General features: G+C 39.0%; 2 protein-coding genes across 3 annotated transcripts in view; both read left to right on the forward strand.

The window, feature by feature from the left end:
* Positions 1 to 5,765, forward strand: part of TMEFF1 (transmembrane protein with EGF like and two follistatin like domains 1) — a 94,852-nt gene extending 89,087 nt beyond the window's left edge. The window contains exons 9-10 of the mRNA XM_007968572.3: positions 607 to 765; positions 4,640 to 5,765. Coding sequence (XP_007966763.1) covers positions 607 to 765; positions 4,640 to 4,724 — 244 coding nt within the window. The 3' untranslated portion in view covers positions 4,725 to 5,765. The remainder of the gene's footprint in view (positions 1 to 606; positions 766 to 4,639) is intronic.
* CAVIN4 (caveolae associated protein 4) lies at positions 4,986 to 15,349 on the forward strand. 2 transcript variants are annotated; one of them, XM_007968574.3, is made up of 3 exons: positions 4,986 to 5,079; positions 6,318 to 6,674; positions 13,858 to 15,349. In XM_007968574.3, the coding sequence occupies exons 1-3, from the start codon at positions 5,059 to 5,061 to the stop codon at positions 14,560 to 14,562; spliced, it is 1,083 nt and encodes a 360-aa protein (XP_007966765.3). In that variant the 5' UTR covers positions 4,986 to 5,058; the 3' UTR covers positions 14,563 to 15,349. The 2 variants fall into 2 exon arrangements, with proteins under 2 accessions (XP_007966765.3, XP_007966764.3); XM_007968573.3 differs by lacking the exon at positions 4,986 to 5,079 and having other exon boundaries at positions 5,871 to 6,674.
* The last annotated feature ends 751 nt before the right edge of the window (positions 15,350 to 16,100 follow it).

Raw genomic sequence — 16,100 nt, forward strand, 5'->3', positions numbered from 1 at the left:
TTATGAGAATCTTAATGCCAGTGATGATCTGAGAGGAGGCAGAACTTGGGTGGTAATGTGAGTGAAGGGGAGTGGCTGTAAATACAGAGAAGCTTTGCTTACTTGCCCACCACTTACCTCCTGTTGTGTGGCCTGGTTCCTAACAGGCCATGAACTACTATTGGTCCAATAGCGGTCCATGGCCTGAGGGCTGAGGACCCCTATTGTACATGATAAATATATGTAATTTTATTTGTCAATTTTTAAGCAAATTTAATCTAAAAAATGAAAAAATGGAGTAAATCTTTGTGGCCTTAGATGAGGCAATACTGTTTTAGATTTGACACCAAAAGCAAAAGCAAGAATAACAAAATGGATGTATATTAACAATATTCAGCAACTTTAAAGTTAATGTGATATAACTTAGATGAAAGTAGCACCATGTAGGCATATCAAAAAGACAGTAGGGAAATATACAAATGACATTTTTCCCCCAGATAGTAGGAAAGTGCTTGATTTCCTATTCCTGTTTACATTTTATTACTATTTTGTATTTTTTAATGTAAAAGCTGGGGAGTATCAAAATTTGTAATTTTCATAGGAATATATATATTTTTCCTTTTTCAGATGTGAATCTGGCTACACTGGACAGCACTGTGAAAAGACAGACTTTAGTATTCTCTATGTAGTGCCAAGTAGGCAAAAGCTCACTCATGTTCTTATTGCAGCAATTATTGGAGCTGTACAGATCGCCATCATAGTAGCAATTGTAATGTGCATAACAAGGTAGGTAATGATGTCAGAAATATCAACTTTAAATTAGAGGCAGGCAACTGTTTATTTATGAATGCTTTGAGGCCACCAATCTATTAGGAAAAATCCTATGATCAGTTCCCAGAGGTTTTCAGTGGTCTCTCTCTATCCTTCTTCTTTAGAATACAGGCAAGGACTAATTCCCAGTCTTACAAGTATATCTGGGTGACAAGCAGAGAGGGAGTGAGAATAGTCAATGAGATAAAGGAATTTAGGGATCTGAGATTGTATACAGTCTTTGAGCACTACATTTTGGGAAAATAATATTAGTAGCAATTTTTTTTCTTTTCTTTCTTTTTTTTTTTTTTTTTTTAAGAGACAGGGCATCACTCTATCATCCAGGCTGGAGTGAAGTAGCAATTAGAGCTCACTGCAGCCTCGAATTCCTGGGCTCAAGTGATCCTCCAGAGTAGCTGAGACTATAGGCGTCAACCACCATGACTGGCTTAGAATTTCTAGAATGGTCTGCACATGCATAGAAGAACCATGCAGAAAATTTTTAAGCCCTGCACAACTGCAGGGTGTTTTATGCCCTAAGAATGTACTTTACTCACAGTTAATATAGTAAGAAAGGAAGAAATCAGAGGCTGAAGATAATTTTATTGTGATATCACTGTGTTAACATTACTTCATTTTCTGGATTGCAGCAATAAGTAATAAGCTTTAAAATTCTCTATTATAAATAAAACCATTTGTCATAAATTAAATGACTTATTTGGATTGCAATGGCATAAAATGAGTCTTTTCTAAACTGAGTGGAAATACATAAGTCAGACTGAACTGGACCTGAGAAAAGTCAGAGTAAATCCAGCAAGTTCATGTTGTCTTTGTGCTTCCCAGTCTAATGTCTTTTCTTCCTGCTTACCTCTTTCTTTAAGATTCGGTTCAGAAGTCTCATAAGCATCATCTCTCCACTTCCCTGCATTATTCTGGGCAGAAGGTTGAAGCATGTCAAATACAGATATTGGCAGGCCATAATGGATTTATGGCCCTTCTATCCAAGGTCTGGATAGAAGCCAGACCTTCAGTAGTCTCAGCCATCTGGATCTGAAATGATAAATCTAGAAATGATAAAAAAAAAAAAAAAAGTTCTCCAAGTAACAGATATTTTTCATAACACCTAGGCACTAAAGTCAGTGCGCTTTATTTCACAGAACAGATGATCTGCCCTTAGGCAAGACTACTGAATATAAAATTGGACGGTAGATCAAAGTAGGGGCATAATCATGTAACAAATAATGATAACAGAAAGAGAAGATAGGGAAAAAACATTTAACAGCAGGACTGGCTATAGCCATTTAATATAGACTCAGAGGTTAAGTAATTTGCCTGTAGTCATCCAACTAGTAAGTGGAATTGTTGGATTCAGTTTGATTCCCATTCATTTTTCTTTCCACTGAAAGGTTCCATGTTGAGTCATTTTGGGAAACATCTTTGCCCAGTATGACCATGTCATGGGAGCAGGGTTCAAACTTGATATTGTAGCAGTTTAGGGTTTTTGAGCAGGGAAAGGACTTGGTATAAACCATTTTTTCAGAGTATTAATGAGTCATCAGAAAAATTCATTGAAGTAGTGAACATGTGAGGTAGGGGGAAGACCATTTAAGACATTATTAGAGTTAAATAGGAGTGAGGTAACAAATGATTTGGAAGGCAGAAGAAAAATTAAGGTAAAGTAAGGGAAGATGTTTGAGGCCTGGAGATAGTGCCTTTATTTGAGACAGGGTCTCACTCTGTCATTCAGGCTGGAATGCAGTGGCATGGTCTTGGATCATTGCAACCTCAACCTTCTGGGCTTACTCAGCCTCCCGAGTGGCTGAGACTACAGGCATGCGTCACCATGCCTGGCTAATTTTTGTATTTTTTTTATAGAGACTGGGTTTGGCCGTGTTGCTGAGGTTGGTCTTCCACTCCTAGGCTCAAGTGATCTGCCTGCCTTGGTCTCCCAAAGTGCTGGGATTGTGCCCAGCCAGATAGTGCCATTTTTAAGAGGATCAAAGGATGTTAGGTTCAATGGGAAGCAACTTTGAGTTCAACCCCTTCATTTAGAGAAGTCGGGAAACTGAAGCCCTGAGATAAGAAGTACCTCGGTCTAAGGTCCTAGAGCTAGGAAAGCCCCCTTACAACAGTCCTTTACCCAACTCTGTCCTTCAGTGCTATAATGCTCAACTACTCAATTAAAATTACCTGGCAGGCCGTTTTGAAGTAGGTACCCTCTAGTTTATACTCCAGATCCCTCCTTGTTGCCCTCACAGCCACTTAGACATCACAGTGTATTTCTAACTGTGTCACAGTGTCTTCACTCCCCACTGTCTCTAACGATTGAAGAGTCATCTCATTGAATTTATCACAGATTTCTCCTGGAGGCCTGTCTTTTTATTATGGTATTTCCTCCCCTAGAATGTCTTAATGTCTTGCTATCTTGGATTTAGAATATTTAGAATATATATGTACTTATGGATTTATTTCCATTGAATTTTTAAGTATCTCTCCCACACAGTCCATTATGGGACAGCTGTTGACATATACCATGGCGGCTGTCACATGGGAGGAATCTTCTTTAAAAGGATGTTCCCACTGATTTGTTTATCAAGACTGCATGAGTCAGTTTTTCTTCTTTTCTTCTTAGAATCTCCTTTCATGTTTTCAGACTCATAGAATGACAGATTGGCAGGAACCTTGAACATCACCTTAGCTAAACGCCCTGATTTTATAGATTTAAAAACCATGGCACTAGGAAATTGGAACTTTTCCAAGGTCATGGTGAGTTAGTGACAGTAAAAGAAGGTTGCTTGATCTGTCAGCTAGTTTTCTCATTTATGAAATGGAGATGATTCTAACTCTATCTACCTCATACTTTTAAAATGAGGATTAGTGAGGTAAAACCATATACAAAATGGAAGTATTGTCAACCCTTTTAAGTCAAGGCAAAGTTGTACTCTTTGCAATTGAACAAAATGAGGAGTATTCATTGTTATAAGACTTTCTTGCCATTAGTTTGTAAATTTCTTGCTGGCAGAAATTTTAGAACCTAGTCCAACTCCTAATTTATTTTTTACATTTAGGAGAATTGAGGTTGCACAGTTAGTTATTAGCAGAGCCCAGAATTCATCTCAGTCCCCTTATTCCACATTGCAAAGCACAGCACCTTGTGTTTGCAGTCTAGTGTGCAGGCACAAGAGCAGTTCCAACACAGTGAGATTTGTACTGCTGTTGAGAAACATGGTAAAATGAGAGCAGAGTTAAAGAATGTCCCTCATCTTCAGTGTGGCAGTTGCTTATGGGCTTCTGTGGTTTGGCCCAGAAGGGTGTGGACAGCTTCTTTTGAGTCATTGTCTAAAATCAGTAGACATTCCTGTGTATTCATAGCTGAGGTTAATAAGCACACTTCTTCCTGATTTCTCCCTTCATCTAACCTGTTCTTATCATTTTTGAGCTGTCTTGTCATAATGCTCAGGGAAGGTACATAGGCCAGAGTCCTTTCTACTGTAGGGGTTTCATATTATCAGTCACTGTGACTAGGGAGTTTCTAGGCTGGAGGAAGGGTGGGATATCTGTCAGGGATGTCTACATAGTAGCATAGACACTGGGAATGAATTTTGCTTGTGCCAGTACCTATATTACATATCTAATCCTCTCAACTCCCAGCTTTGTAGGGGAGGTAGCGGTCCGAATTGTGTTCATCTTCATCTTGTCTTGCAACAGATACCATCTCATTTCCCTTTCATGTAATTGCTTGCAATGTGTCTTTATGTGCAAAATGTGTATTACTTTGGAAACATTTGAAATATCCTAAACAAAATCATCAAAACAATATTTTTCTCTCTTTCTTTTTTTAATGCAACAGAAAATGCCCCAAAAACAATAGAGGACGTCGACAGAAGCAAAACCTAGGTCATTTTACTTCAGATACATCATCCAGAATGGTTTAAACTGATGACTTTTATATGTACACTGACCATGTGATGTACATTTATTATGTCTTTTTTTAAAGAATGGAAATATTTATTTCAGAGGCCTTATTTTTGGACATTTTTAGTGTAGTACTGTTGGCTCGTATTTAGAATATTCAGCTACGACAGTTTTGGACTGTTTAGTAGTCTTTGTTTTATGTTTTTAAATACAGAAATTGCTTTCACAAATTTGTACCACATGGTAATTATGAGACTTGTTCTTTACCCATGGAATGTAATATTTTTGCAAAGATGGACTACTTCACAAATGGTTATAAAGTCATATCCACTTCTTCCACAATGACCACAGCAAATGACCAAGCATGAACTAAAGGTAAAGATGTTTACAGATTACTTTTCTTACAAAAAAAAAAAAAAAAATCTAGAAGACACTGTGTTTAAATAGATATTTAAATGTTTTTGAGATTTAGTAACTGATTTTTTAGACACTGCCTATCGCATGAACTGTAAAGCTGTGTGTGTTAGGTGTAAAATATTTATAAGATATATGGACTGGGGAATTTGATTATTCCTCCCTTTGAAAAAATAATTCTAATAATTTGAACAAGTATGTTAGTAATGATGGAAGAGATCATTGAAAAGTAGATTTAGATATTGTGAGAATAGGCTGTTTAACAGATTGGAATAAAGCCTACTCTACCAGTTAAACTACTTTAATACACATTCATTTTTCAAGAAAATATTTGTTTTAACATAAATAAACAAATCGTATCAGTGTTTGTGAATAAAATACAAAAATGATTGTTAATGATTGGTGCTCTTAAAGTGAGCTTAAAATTTATCCAAGACCTCTATCCAAATTTGTCCTGTAGTAATAGATTAATATTCATAGATTGTTGGTGTTTAAAGATCTGAAGTGTGAGTAGAATGTATTTAGCTGTTTAACATGTAGTTTAGATATTCAAAAGTATGCATGTAGAATTTAAAGAATATGTTTAAAATTATTAATTTTAATATTTTGTTTGGAAAAGCATGTTATAATATAATGTTTTCACTATATGGACTCTGTTTTGGTGTGTTTATTTACTAAATTTTTTGATATTGGTGTTTCAGTATATTTAATATGTGAAATTAGTAGAAAAAGCAGATTTTGGTTCAGAATTCCCCTTTCCTGTTACAAATACTGATTGAAATTATCTAAAGGCCAAAGCTTTACCCAACATTTGGAGTTTGCTTTTTTGACCATTTGGCTTCTAGGTTTAATATTAGTTACATGGTGGCTTTAGTGAACTTTTTAAAAAAGCTTTCCTCTTCTACCCACACAGTCTTATTTGAGTCCCTTAGTCAGTCAGCAAGCATGTTTGGAACAGTCCCCGGTACTTTGCAAGGGTTCAGATTACAGAACAGTCACATATGGGTATTTGTAGTTATAAATACTTGACCATTCTCCAGGGGTGGGGTTTCCAACTCTTTAAACAACCCTGTTGCCTGTTATCAAGCTGACTTTTTGCTCCAAGTGCCAGAATTGATTGTGGTTAGGACATCTTACGCTGAGAAATAAATAAAATGGAACATAATGGGTCTGCTTCAAATGCTGATAAAATCCACCAGAATCGCCTGTCGAGTGTTACAGAAGATGAAGACGCTGCTCTTACCATTGTGACTGTGCTGGACAAAGTAGCCTCCATCGTGGACAGTGTGCAGGCAAGCCAGAAGAGAATAGAGGAGAGACACAGGGAAATGGAAAATGCCATAAAATCCGTCCAGATTGACCTGTTGAAGCTTTCACAGTCACATAGCAATACAGGGCATATCATTAACAAGTTGTTTGAGAAAACCCGAAAAGTTAGTGCTCACATTAAAGATGTGAAAGCCCGGGTAGAGAAGCAACAAATTCATGTTAAAAAAGTTGAAGTCAAGCAAGAGGAAATAATGAAGAAAAACAAATTTCGCGTGGTAATATTCCAGGTAAGCTTGCACTTGTGTTCAGCTTGCATGTTCTAATCTCTTGCATCTTTTAATTACCAATAAGTCATATCAGAGGTTTCCAGTGTCACATCTTAACTATTGTATGTGTTAATACAATGGAGTTCTGTATTAGCAGCAATCTCAGAATAAAACCATTTCTGTGTTAACCAAAGTGCTATCTATCATTTTGGAATTTTGAGCTTCTCAACCATTTCATGTAATATGAACTGTGGCTCATAGCTTAGGCTATTTCTTGCCTTTGAAACTTAATATTGGTAAGTCCCTTTCAGCATATTAGCCTTATTAGCATGGTGCCCTCTCATATACTTTGAAAATGTTAGAACTAGAAGAAGACTCAGAAGCCTCTAGTTTAAAACACCTCTTTATTCTCTAAAAGAAGAAACTGACAACCAGTAGCTCCACAATGTGGTTTTTTTGGCTTATGTGGAGAGCCTGGAAAGGCCTAAACAGTAGATATAAACTTTTCAGAATGTAATTTGTGTATTGGAATTTTTACATATAGATCACAATGATAGCTATTTTCCAATGAACAATGAGGCAATTATTCTTATTTTTCTTATTGTTATAGTAATATAAATATATGAGTCACATAAATAATTTCCTATGTTTGATTACAAAGTCTTTTTACTTAAGTGATTTAATACAGTATTTTGTGTGTGGCATTGTGTGTTGAGCTAAGTTCCCATATTCTGTGCTTGGCACTCATATTTTTGGAAATAGGAACATATTCATGGCAAATGCGTAATATCTATGGTATATTTTTAAAACTCTTACAGTTAAAAGGAAAAAAATTGAACATTCCTTCACAGTAGAAAAGTAGGAAACTGTCATTATCAGGCAGTTTACAAAACACAAGTAAGAATAAAATTCTACTTTCACTTATTTAACTGTTGGCAGTTATTAAAACCTATACCCAGAGGTTAATTTAAGAATTGGGAAAAAACACTTTCATATTCTGTTGGTAGAAATATTAACTGATAAAACATTTTTGAAAGGCAAATTTGGTAGTATGTATTCAGAAATTTAAAAATTCACAAACTTTTTGGCCCCAAAGTTTCATGTCAAAGAATTTGTTCTATGCATAAAATCAGGAATGTGTGCAGGAATGTTCACTGTGCATATAAAGTGTTATTTTTTAAAATGACACCTGTATTTTAAAAATGAGTACTTATGTACATAGGAAAAAAACTAGAAGAATATAAACTAAATGAAATGGGAACACGGTTGGATTACGTAGAAGATAATTTGTAAAACACTAGGGATGTGGCCTATAACTCCCCATGGCATTCTTTACATATTACGCAATTCTCCATAGCCCTCTCTTGACTGATAAGGTTACACTGGGATGGTTGAGTGGTATTTTAGGTCTGTTTTTAAAAGCCTGTAGGTTATTTAGGAAAAATAATAGGGAGGAGAGTGAAGAGTTGCTTATTTCAAAGGTAGATAGGGCAGACTATGCCATTTTAAGTTCTTTATCATTTCCCTTTCCTTTCATGTCCCTGGAAGTCCTTCTATAGGCTTAAAAATTGGGGGGGAAAAAAAAGCCTGGGCAATGTGGCAAAACCCCGTCTCTACAAAAATAGAAAAGTTAACCAGGTGTGGTGTCGCGTGCCTGTGTTCCCTGCTATTCAGGAGGCTGAGGTGGGAGGGTCACCTGTGGGGAGGTTGAGGCTACAGTGAGCCATGATTGTGCCACTCCAGCCTGGGTGATAGTGAGAACCTGTCTTAAGAAAAAAAATTGAAAAATTGAAAAAAATCAGTCACCTGATTTTCAGAGGCCAGTTCCAGTGCAATGGGAAATGTAGTATCCATTCTTCGATTTGCCTTCTGAAGACGTTCGGAATTGTGGGTATATCTTACCCTCGACTGGCATGGGCGCATGGCCAGGAAACATATTTGGCATTCATGACTGCTGAGAACCTTTGTGCAAAGCAGTGGACTAAGTGCCAATTAAGATTTACAAAAGCAAGAGCAAAGAAGTTTCTGAAAAGTTTCCATTGACTCTGTTCATTGATATAACTCTTCTTTAAACTTTAAGATGTTTCTGTATTCACCTGTGTAGTCCCTGTAACTAACTGCTGATTTTTCTTTTCTTTGATCCTTTGCAGTTATTTAAAGCAACTGAGGGGTCCTAGTTTAGGGCACATCTCTTTTCTTGTAAGAAATAATGCCATGAAGATTCTGTATAATTAAGTTGTTCAGAGTAAGCAGCAGTTTGTCAAAAAGTAATTGCTATCATTTATAATGGGAGAGCTTTTAGAGAAAAGAATAATGCACGTAGAACTCTGATTCAAAGATGCATTGGATGTTAGAACACTGTATACATGGTCACATGGTTATTCTTGGCAGTTAAAATTAGTTATAATTAATCATCATAGTTAAGGTATATAAATGGTTATATTGAGATTGCCCCTTCTACTAAAATTAACTTGAAACTAAGCAATTCAGTCATAGTAAACATTACCTATTTCTTATACATTTATTATTTCTCTTCGAGCATACTATATCTTCACTAATAAGCCTCAGACTTTTGTATATTCAAAATTTCCCTAGCTGTATTACTTTGAGAGCTTGTTTGGAGGTTGTAGCAGGGGAGCACAGCTACTCATATACTCTTGACCAAAGACCAGTCCGCCTCTATCGTGGATGGTCGTCCTCTTTGACCGAGCATGCAGTTTCGAGAGGGATGCATATGGAGCAGTGAGGGAGGAAGGGGACACCCACTCAGCCAGCCAGATCAGCTGAATCAACCCTGGTAATCAGTGGGGTGACAGATGTTGCAGCTACTCGCCCTTACATCCCGTAGCTATATTACTTTGATGTTCAGTCCAGCCCACAGTACTCTGATGCACAGTATTCATTCTGTTACAAAAATGGTCTTTTTACCTGGAGTTTTATATTAAAAGATACAGTTATATTTGGAAGTCAACTATAATTCAACATCTACAATCTTCAATTATAACGGTCTATTCACCATTAGCTCGTGATAGCTCTGTCTCATTGGAGTTGCAACTAATAGATCTACATAACAAGTACTTTTTTGTGACTCTACCCCTGTTTTGTTTTACTTTAAAGACTGATTTTATATTATTTGTTGTGTACTTAAAGGAGGGTATGTGATTCCTGGGCTAAGCTATATCTGATTTCTTCACAGCAAGATTTTGTTTTTCCCCCTACCTAACAGTAATTAACTTTTGGCTCTTTCCCTTTCTAATTATACCTTCTTAGGCCGTGCCAACCCACATTGTGTTGCTGAAGCTACTCCCTGCAGCAGGTGTCAGGAAAGGAGAGGAATAATTTCACTGCTTCTAACTGATTCATCAGAGAGTTATGAGACGCCCACCCCTGCCTTTTTTTAGCTCCTAGACACTCTAATCCTATAGCCAAAGAATTTAATTTTAAATAAGTATCAAAAGAAATAAGGTTCCAGGGATATCTTCTTATCAGGCTGATAGGTTTTGGAATATGCGTAAATGTGTTTTGTATATATTTATGTATTTTTTGATTGAATAGATTTAATCTGGATCTCATGTGGGGGCACAGTTTCTTTTAGAAATTTTAACTTGTGGTTCAGTTAAAAATCTCATAATTTTTCAACTTTTGTCTGTTTAGTTTGAGAAATGCTCCCTATTCAGTAGGGTTCCTCTAGCTGCTGTGGTTGGGCTGGCTCTCAAGGTTTCCAGTGTGTGTCATGTCCCAAATCCAATTCTTATCCTTATTCTTTTGACACAGTTGGCACGATTGGACCTCCTCTCTCTCTCTCTCTCTGTCTCTCTCTCTAAAGAGACAGGGTCTTCGTCTGTTGCCCAGGGTGGAGTTCTATGGTGCAATCATAGCTTACTGCAGCCTCCAACACCTGGGGGCAAACGATCTTCCCTCTTCAGCCTTCCAAGTAGCAGGGACTACAGGTGCACATCACCTTGCCTGGTTACACTTTAAAATTTTCGTAGAGATGAGGTCTCACTTTTTTGCCTGGACTGGTCTTGTCCTCAAGTGATCCTCCCACCTCAGCCTCCCAAAATGTTGGGATTATAGGTATGAGACACCTTAACCAGCCCCTCCCTTTCTCCTTGAAACTTCTTTCCTTTGGACTTCTGGGGTTACTACACTCTTTGGGAGTTCCCCCTGCCTCACTAGCTGTTTGTCCTTTTTTTTTTCTTTTCTCATTTCTTCCCTCTACCAGTCCAAAATCCATGCTCTGTAACACCCATGTTCAAAAATTCTCAAAAATATTTTTAATAACATATTTGGCAGCAAGACCTAACTTGACCTGAAATTATTCAGTAGAAAAACCTGACCTAAAGTAGCAGGAGGCTATTTCTAGCTTTTATCCCAACTTAGTGTGAATATTCATATTTTTTTTGCCACAGAAATGTTTCTTCCAAGATCTTGCTGGGAATGTTATGTAATAAATCATATTATTTCCAAAGTCTGAAATGTTCTGAATTCTGAAACACACCTTGGTGCCAAAGAGTTTTGAGTAAAACAGAGCATAGATCCATTCACTTAGTTTCTTGGTGATCTCTTTCATCTGGTCTCATGACTTTAATTTCATCTTTACATCAGTGACTCCTAAATTTGGATGTCTAGCCCAGCCCTCTCTTCTGAATTCCAGACTCATCTACTCAGCTGCCTGCTCAGTGCCTCTGCTTGCATGGCTAGTGGGTGTCTCCAAGACAGCGTGTTCAGATCCCATCCTTCCCCTCCAGTCTCTTCCTCCTTCTGTCTCCCCCATCTCAATTAATGGCAGATCTATCTTTCATCTGCTCAGGCCATGTACTTGAGGATCGTTCTTGACACTCTGGCACTCCACATCCAGATCTAGCAGCAAATCTTGTTGGCTCCTGCCTTCAAAGCAGCTCCAAATCAGACTGCTTCTCACCCCCCACCCTGTCAGCAACCTTACCCAGTGCTTCTTACCTCAGTGCCCTCCACCTGTTCACCCTGCTTCTTTTCTTGCCCCTACACTCTGTTTTCAACAGAGTGATCCTTTTATAATGTGGAGCAAATCCTGGCACTACTCTCCTGCAAACCATTTATTCATTCATTCATTCATTCATTTTTTTAGATGGAGTCTTGCTTTGTCACCCAGGCTGGAGGGCAGTGGCACAATCTCAGCTCACTGCAACCTCCGTCTCCCGGGTTCAAGTGATTCTCCTGCCTCAGCCTCCTGAGTAGATGGGATTACAGGCATGTGCCACCACTCCCGGCTAATTTTTATATTTTTAGTAGAGACTATTTCACCATGTTGGCCAGACTTCTCTTGATCTCCTGACCTCAGGTGATCCCCCTGCCTCGGCCTTCCAGAGTGCTGGGATTACAGGCATGAGCCACTGCACCCGGCTTCCTGCCAGGCTTTTAGAAGACTTCCTGTTATGCTTAGACTTCACCATTGGATACAGAGCATTGCGTGACCCAGACCACCTGCTATCTCTCTTACCCTCTTGCCTCCCCTTCTTGCCCTTTCATCACTCGGCTGTCACCACACAGCCCTCCCCACTGTTTCTCTGTTCTTCCCAGATCTATATGCAGCCTTCAGGACTAGGCTCAGGTGTCACCGTATGAATGAGGCCTTTCTGACCACTGTAGTTCAAACAGCACCTCCTTGTCACTGCATATTCCCCTTCCCTGCTTTAGTTCTCACCTTAGTGTGTATCGTGCCATCTAACGTGCTATATAGATTTTACTTGTTTGTCCCTCTCCGAGAATATAAGCTTTTTCACTCTTTTGTCTTCAGAGAAGCTTCACAGTTTCTAGAACCAGAAAATTTACTGGTTTGTGGTGGTGCTTAATAACTTTGTTGAAGGAAGGTGTACACCTGTTTGATCCAATAATCATTCATTGAGTATGCCTACTATGTTCAAGACAGTCTGATAGATGCTGGGCATAAAACATAAATAAGACACATGATCTCTGCTTTCAAGGAATCTGGAGAAGACCTCCAGGAGACACACATTTTTGAGTATAGCTTCAATTCAAACTGTGATAAATGTTATAAACAGAGGATGTATGTGTAAATTTGAGATAGAGTTAGCCACTTGGGGAAGTTGGGGACACTTGGATTATTGAAGAAAGATTTCATTTACAAAGCCAAAAAGAGGTGAAAGGGGACCTAAGATGTCAGAAACTTCTGGTTATGGTAGCATGTGCCTGTAGTTCCAGCTACTTGGGAGACTGAAGCAGGAGGATTCCTTGAGTCTAGGAGTTCGAGTCCAGCCTGAGTAATGTAGTAAGACCCCGTCTTTATGAAAAAAAGAAGATACCAGAAATCACATATACATAGGCGTAGAGGGATGAAAATATCTTGTGCTTGAGGAATTGAGAGTAATTGTATGTTTCTGGGCTAGAAGAGTGGGAAAGTAGGTTTAGCTAAAGCTGAGGAGCCTTCTCATCATACTGGACAATTTGAACTCTTCGTTGAGTATTGATGAGCTCTCCAAAGTTTAAAGCAGAGAAAAGATGTGATCAAAGCTATGCTTTAGTAATATTTCTCAGAAAATACTTAAGTGATGTTCTGGAGGTAGAAGGATCAGTGAGGAGGCATTGCACAAGTTCAGGAGTGAGATGACAAGGGCCAGAATCAAGACATTGGTAGAGGGAATGAGGAAGGAGGCGGGAACGGACAAATTGTTAGGCAGTATTACCAACAAAGCTTGGTGACTGGTTGGATATGGAATGAGAAGGAGAGAAAATCTTTGGGATGGTGATTCAGGAGTTTCTATCTTATGTGGCACCTGGATGGGTGTTAGTGCTGAGAGGTAAGGGAAAGAAGTAGGAATGGAGAGGATGGTGGATGGGCCTTGATTTTTGGACTTGGTAAGTTCAAGGTGACTGTGTTACGTCATACTGTGGAGCAGTCTGCCCATCATTCACACATGTGTCTTCATCTTAGGAGAGAAGGAAAGTGAAGATAAAATACATGTGAGTTTACTTACAATTGGATCTGAAAAATGGAGTGGTTAAGGTTGCCCAGGGTGAGCCTGGGAGATGAAGAAGAGGAAAGGGCCAAGGTAAGAGAAACCCTAAGAAATGCTAACATTTAAGGAGCAGGCAGAGGATAAACAGCCCATGGAAAAGATTTACAAGGCATGGCCAGAAGGTAAAAGAGCTGATCTGTAGTGCAAAGGAAGCACTAATATGCTTTGTTTTTTCTCTCCTTCAGGAGAAGTTTCGGTGTCCAACATCCCTGTCTGTTGTTAAAGACAGAAACCTAACTGAGAATCAAGAAGAGGAGGAGGATGTCTTTGATCCCCCAATAGATCTCTCTTCGGATGAAGAATATTATGTTGAAGAAAGCAGATCTGCCAGGCTTAGGAAGTCAGGCAAGGAACGCATTGATAATATCAAGAAGGCATTTTCCAAAGAAAACATGCAGAAGACACGGCAAAATTTGGACAAGAAAGTGAACAGAATTAGAACTAGAATAGTGACCCCGGAGAGGAGAGAGAGGCTAAGACAGTCAGGGGAGAGGCTGAGACAGTCAGGGGAGAGGCTGAGACAGTCAGGGGAGAGGCTGAGACAGTCAGGGGAGAGGTTTAAGAAATCTATTTCTAATGCAGCTCCCTCAAAGGAGGCTTTTAAGATGCGTAGCCTCAGGAAAGGCAAGGACCGAACAGTGGCTGAAGGTGAGGAATGTGCCAGGGAGATGGGCGTGGACATCATTGCCAGGAGCGAGTCTCTGGGCCCCATCAGTGAGCTCTACTCTGATGAGCTCAGTGAACCAGAACATGAGGCAGCCAGGCCGGTGTATCCTGCCCACGAAGAAAGGGAAATCCCCACCCCTGAGCCTGTAAAAGTTACTTTTAAATCTCAGGTGAAAGTAGAGGATGATGAATCTCTTTTGTTAGATTTAAAGCACTCATCGTAAAGAGGAATTAAGTATATCCTAAATATGAAACTCCTAATCATGCAGTTTTAGTTTGAATAGTGTAGTCATCTACATTTCTGTGCCATGTAGGAAAACATAAATTTATGTTTTTTTCTTATATTTAAAATCTTGAAGATAATATAAATATTATTTTCACTCTTTTTTCACGGCAGCTGTGGATTTTTTAGTTCCTTTCTCTTGTCCACCAGAAAAATAGTTTCCTAGGTTGGGCCGGTTACATGTTTGGTAAGGGCAACTTTGCGGCCATCGTTTGCAAGAGGACTCTAAATATTGGTTAGGATTGATACTGTGGCCAGCCTCAAAGGGGAATAACTCATGTGTGGGTTATATCATCCAAATGTTCAGATCAACAGATTTGTTAGTAAATTAGCAGTCACACCCCTTTTTTGATGCTTTCACATTAAAAAATTGAAGTTTTGGACTGGAGCATTTGGTTCTAGTATCATAGCTTTACTTATAAGAAAGCCCTGGGCAAGTCATCTGCTTGTTCTCGTCAGTGAAAAAGGAGAGGGTTGGCCTCTGTTGCCCACCTCAGAGGACTGTTGTGATGATCAAAGGAAATGGCACACATTCTGGGGGAACAAGAAGCACACCCAAAGAAAACAAGCCCCACCAGTTCTTCAAAAACAGAATTGAAAGAGTTACACCTTCTGAAAAAGCCCTAACCACCAATCAATAAGGTCCTAGGTTGGACAGAAACTAAAACTGGTCTTCAGAAGCCTTTTCACAGAATCAGGAGTGAAAAATAAATAAATGTTTGGGTGACCACTTTTTCATCAGACTAACTAAACCTTGGGTTTTAGTTGGGTCTCAAAATGTTCCCTGGCCAAACCCTTTCTAATTTCGTTTTGATTAAGATCTTTAGTGGACTATAGCACTAATTTGTTTGAGCAGTATGAGGCATAAAATTGTGACTATGCTTCTAAAGTTGGCCCTGATGCATTGGGTTTGGAATGACCGCAAATATTCCTGTTAGTTCCTGAGCGTACCCTTCAGGGTCCAACTGTCCAAAACAATGTTGATAGGAGTTCATCATAGCTGCTTTGGGAGGAAGCCAGATTCCCCTTATCTGTTAGCTTTAGATGGTGGAATCCAGGAAGTAGAACAATGTCTATTGTTGCTAAAGAAAGAAAGAAATGGGCTGGGCGTGGTGGCTCATGGGAATAATCCCAGCACTTTGGGAGGCTGAGGCGGGTGAATCACCTGAGGTCAGGAGTTCAAGACCAGCCTGACCAACATGGCGAAACCTGACTCTACTAAAAATACAAAAATTAGCCAGGCGTGGTGGCATGTGCCTGTCCCAGCTACTCAAGGAGGCTGAGACAGGAACATTGCATGAACCCAGGAGGCGGAGGTTGCAGTGAGCCAAGATTGTGCCACTGCACTCAAGCCTGGGCGACAGAGCAATAGTCTGTCTCAAAAAAAAAAAAAGAAATGGTAATACTGGTTCTGTACTTGTAGGATGTTTAATATGGCATGGTGTTGTAATAGAGAAGAAATGATGAAATTGTTGAATT

This window comes from Chlorocebus sabaeus, chromosome 12 (genome assembly GCF_047675955.1).
Source record: "Chlorocebus sabaeus isolate Y175 chromosome 12, mChlSab1.0.hap1, whole genome shotgun sequence".
NCBI classification, from domain to species: Eukaryota; Metazoa; Chordata; class Mammalia; order Primates; family Cercopithecidae; genus Chlorocebus; species Chlorocebus sabaeus.